This window comes from Scophthalmus maximus, chromosome 5 (genome assembly GCF_022379125.1).
Source record: "Scophthalmus maximus strain ysfricsl-2021 chromosome 5, ASM2237912v1, whole genome shotgun sequence".
Lineage (NCBI taxonomy): Eukaryota > Metazoa > Chordata > Actinopteri > Pleuronectiformes > Scophthalmidae > Scophthalmus > Scophthalmus maximus.
Genome location: NC_061519.1, coordinates 26,225,001 through 26,230,000, shown reverse-complemented (window position 1 = coordinate 26,230,000; position 5,000 = coordinate 26,225,001). Strand labels below are relative to the sequence as shown.

The window sequence follows — 5,000 nt, the reverse complement described above, 5'->3', positions numbered from 1 at the left end:
GTGTGTGTGTGTGTGTGTGTGTGTGTGTGTGTGTGTGTGTGTGTGTGTGTGTGTGTGTGTGCAGGGTCTTTTCTATGTGCTTGTTTGCTGTAGAAGGTTTTTTTTTTCTGGTCAAAAACCTCGGGTTGAACTTTTCCAAGCACCCTGGAGGAGCCGGAGGTGAGGGGACGGATCTTTGTCTTGTTTTTTTCGTTTTTTGTCTCTCGACAGCGGTCGCCGTGGCGGGAGACAATGGCCGGCCGCCGCTCTCCCTCTGACCTTTCTGCACCCGCTCTGAATAAGCCCGAGCCGTGCAAATCCATCTGCCTTTTGTCTATGGGAGCCGGCCTAATCCACAACCCCCCCCCCCCCCCCACACACACACACACACACAACCAGAGGACTTAACCCCTCCAGCGCTAAACCTCCGTATCAAATGCAGATCCCCCCCAAAAAAACTCACACACACACACACACACACACACACACACACACACACACACACACACACACACACACACACACACTTTTATTCAAACTGATTCCACCTGATTCTTAACATACTTCACTGACACGTCCTCATACAGTAGGTGACGCCTGAAAGGCAGGTTGTCGCAAGTCAGTGAATTACAACGCCGTTGTTGGGGGGGGGGGGGGACTTCTACTGCAGAGCACAATTTTTTTTTTAAACAAAAATATTAAAATAGAGATAATTCTGCGACTGGTACGTACGTTGTGTGTGTGTGTGTGTGTGTGCGGGTGTGTGTGTGTATGTGTGTGTGTGTGGTGTGTGTGTGTGTGTGTGTGTGTGTGTGTGTGTGTGTGTGTCTGTGTGTGTGTGTGTGTGTGTGTGCGTGCGTGCGTGCGTGTGTGTGTGTGTAAGGGCTGGACCCAGCAGCACACATGCAGTCAGCCATGACTCCTTGACGGGACCAAAGCTTTTCACAAATACTCAAACGCACACTGTTTCTGTTACGCTTGAACTCACCATTGCCTGAACGCGACCATGAGAGCAGATGGACAATAGACGTGTGGAAAAGGAACGTCCTTCTCTCTTGCTGTGCGTTCGGGGAGAGGATCTTTTTCTTTCTGAAAGACGGCGGCTCTCGATCAAAATGTCTGATTCTCCTCCAGACCCCCCTCCCCCCTCCCCCCGACATCAAGGATCCAGATTGTGTCTTCGTGCTTCTGTATTTCATCCTTTTGATACTCGGATTACTGTCTCCTGTTCTTTCAATTTTTCTTTAGCGGTTCACCTGCTGCTCCGAGCGTCGCAGGCCTCGGTCACGTGATGGGGACGCTCTTCAAGAGCTCCGATTCACGCTGTATGTTACGGGAAATGTTGCAACTAACCCATATTCCCATTATCGCTTGATTTTCTCGATTAATCGATTCGTCGTTTGGTCCATAAAATGGTGAGAAATGTCCATCGTGTTTCCCGAAACTCCAAGATGATGTTTTAGTTTCGTCCTCACACCAACGATGCTCAGTTCACTGTCACAGAGGAGCGGAGACACCAGAACATATTCAACATGTAAGAAGCTGAAATCAGACAATTCTGACTTTCTTCACTACGTGAACGGATTCATCGATTTATCAAAATATTGTTGGCGATTATTTTAGTCTTCGACTAACTAATCGATGAGCCGTCGCAGCTCTACACACACGGCTCATGTGTGAACGTTCCACCTGCCGTCCGGTGGCAAAACATCGTTCTGACAGAGCTGCGAAATATGAAATCATAACCACACACCTCTCTCTCTCCTCCTCCATCCCGTTTTCTGTTTCTAACAACTGCAACATGAAGCAGTCGGGGTTGCAGTTGTTTGAATCAATAGACAGACATGCTAGGCAGAGGAGGAGGAGGAGGAGGAGGGTGTGTATGTGTGTGTGTGTGTGTGTGTGTGTGTGTGTGTGTGTGTGTGTGTGTGTGTGTGTGTGTGTGTGTGTGTGTGTGTGTGTGTGTGTGTGTGTGTGTGTGTGTGTGTGTGTGTGTGTGTGTGTGTGAAACGCCGGCGTCTGTCCCGTGAAAGATGACTGAGCTGTTACAGTTAGAGCCATGAATTATGGGCCATTACTCGCCGAGCGCGATGCGATCCCTCTCCATGAAAAACTTCTTTTGACAAAACAATGAGACGACTCGGGGAAGTGAAATGACAAATGAAATTATTTGATCTGTGGCAAGCAAAAAAACATTTTATTTTCAGTTTTTTTTTTTGCAAAAGATGATTGCAGTCAGTGGGATCAGCGGCGGTGCATTATTGATGGGCAGGTCGCGTCCCGGCCCCGCGCTGCTGTAAGCTGCCGCGGCTCACGCCGCCGCCGCCGCCGCCGCGATCGCTCCCATTAAGGCGGCATTAATGAAAAGAAGCATAAAAGAAAAATGCACAATCAATTGTATCTGTGGCCTTTTTTTATGGATTGCTCTAATGCAATATTAATATCTGCAGCCGTACAAAATCTGAACACAAACAGCCCCCCCCTCCCTCCCTCCCTCCCTCCCACCCCCGCATTATGTTTATTACTGATTTATGAGCAACCCTCGGTTGTAACTTGCGCTTACGAGGAGTAGATCAATCTTTTATATGCTCTGTAGTGCAGAGCCGTTCCACTCTATTATATATATTTATGTGTATTTATATTAATATTTATATATATATATATATGTGTGTGTGTGTGTGTTTTTTTGCTCTAAGTGGAGAGAAAAAGCTTTTTCAGCGCAGCGGCCCTCAGTCGGCGACGCCGCCCACCGCTTCCTTTTCAAGGCCGCCCACATTACTATGCAACCGGCTTTTACAGTATACGGCTTAGGGGAGCGGAGTGGACGCCCCACAAAGCATCGAACAACTGTCGCCCCCCCCCCCATTGTGGCTCTTTCTGCAGGGCCCACTCTTTATCAGGTGCTGAATGCAGCAGCAGCAGCAGCAATGAATGAAATCATGAGGATGGGGAGCCGAGGGAAGCGGGGGGGGGGCGGTCACCCCCTGAAACCTCACAAGAAATTCCACAAGAATCTGTGTGTGTGTGTGTGTGTGTGTGTGTGCAGAGGCGACCCTCTTCCCACCTCCCGGGGTTTCAGGCAGGAGGGGATTGGACAGCCCCCCCCCTCCCCCCCCCCTCTTCCTTTTCTCCCTGCCGCTTTCAAAGCCTCCTTTCCATTAACTCGCCACGCCGCACCTCGCTTAATCTCTGTGACCTCTACCACTGAGCCCCCCCCCCTGGTCAAGACGAGCCCCCCCCCCGCTGCGTCTCCGTGAGCTTGACATCACCTCGGGATTTCATCCCTCAGCACTTTGTCGCCGAAAACTAAAAAAGACCGAAAACGTGCAGAGCAAGCCGAATAAAAAGTGGCGCCAGAGGAAGTTAGCGATGAGCTAACGGAGGAGAGGAATTCATCCTCTCTCTCTCTCTCTGGATATTGATCTCTTGTGATGAACCTTCGCGAGGAGGAGCTGCGGGTGTCGTCACACTCCTCGCTCCTTTGTTGTGGAGATCGTTACTCCGCGTGTAATAACGGGGGGAAATTGCGTTGGCCCATTGTTAACTCTCGGTAGTCAGGTGAGAAACGCAACAGGCCCATTATCTCGAGGCAGTCGCCCCCCCCCCCCCCGTCGTGCCGGGTTTATCTTTAACACACTCAAGGCGCAGCTCAGAGACTCAGACATTACAGCGTTCGTCCATCGTGTTGTCTCCAGCAGCAGGACCGCGACCGCTGGGTAGAAACGTGATGTGGCGACGCGTCGCGTCGGGCCGCCTGCAGACTCCCACAATGCTTTGCTGAAACAGAGGGTTTATGGTTTATTCTACTGTATAACGCCACAGATGGTAGAACAAATGCTGGTGACCGAGAACAGCGATATGCATATTTATGTCTCCCTTCCCCCCCAAAAAAAGAAATGAAAGAAAGGAGCCGTGTGATTTATCCTGTCATCTCCTGACGCAGAATCATTCTGGGAGGGGGGGGGGGGGGGATCATTGGAAGCAGAGAGACGCGGGATTGTTCCGATCGAGGCCAGATGACTAGTTCCTCTTGTCTGGCTGATCGCTGACATCACCCGCTGTAGTTCCGTCTCGGCTGCAGCGAAAGAGCACGGCGACTTTGAAGAACGGCCCCTCGCTCTAGCGAGACGTATATTTCTCGACCCCCCGTGAACTAACTCTCCTTCCTCCCCCACAGGGAAGCCAGATCAACCAGATCCCCACCAAGTACAGCCAGACGGAGTCCACCAAGTTCCTGGTGCTCACCGTGGTGTCCGTGCTGTGCATCGTCGGCGTGCTGCTGGCCTCCACCGTGGTCTACTGCCTCCGCCACCGCTCCCACCACAAGATCAAGGAGAAGCTCACCAACCTGGGCACGGAGACCGGCGGCGACGCCACCGCCACCTATCAGGTAGGAGGTGTCACTGCACTCCCCCGTCGGTCGAAAAAATGCATCCGGGCGAGGACGTTTGAAGGAGACGTGTTGTGGCTGAGTTAAAAAAAAAAAAACGCCTCGTCAGTCGTCCGGACGACACTCCGGTGAGATGGCGACGTCGCCATTTTACGAGACGTGCATAGGTCGTGTTTAGCGGCTAGTCCGACACGGCCCCACGTACAAAGCCGGTCATTCTGCCTTTCACCTGCCAGTCGGACGATCCCACTTCCCACTTGCGAAGTCGCAGTTGCGTTTCGTTGTCGGAATGAATTGAAAAAAAATGGCAACATGGCTGATGTGATGAACCCTGTGACGCGCTATTGGTCCACATCAAGTTGAGTGAACTCAGATTACGCGTTAAAATGGATCTACAGAAGCAACAGCTAATATTGGTTGCACTGTTAAAAATGAAAGAATTACGACTTTCATGTGCAATTTCCAAGTCAGCAACTCGTATTTCGCATAATTCCGATACCAGGTGAAGGCAGCATTAAAGCCAGAGCAGGAGAACTCGCCGACACGCGCTGGAGGCGGTTGACCAATCGCAAGAGAGGGGAGGAGCCAGCTGGCCAATCGAAAGCAGGCTGGGCTTCATCGGGAGGGGGAG

General features: G+C 51.3%; 1 protein-coding gene across 1 annotated transcript in view; it reads left to right on the top strand.

Moving 5' to 3' along the window:
- Window positions 1–5,000, top strand: part of LOC118310879 (receptor-type tyrosine-protein phosphatase N2-like) — a 134,802-nt gene that overhangs the window by 88,277 nt on the left and 41,525 nt on the right. The window contains exon 13 of the mRNA XM_035634206.2: window positions 4,157–4,369. Coding sequence (XP_035490099.1) covers window positions 4,157–4,369 — 213 coding nt within the window. The remainder of the gene's footprint in view (window positions 1–4,156; window positions 4,370–5,000) is intronic.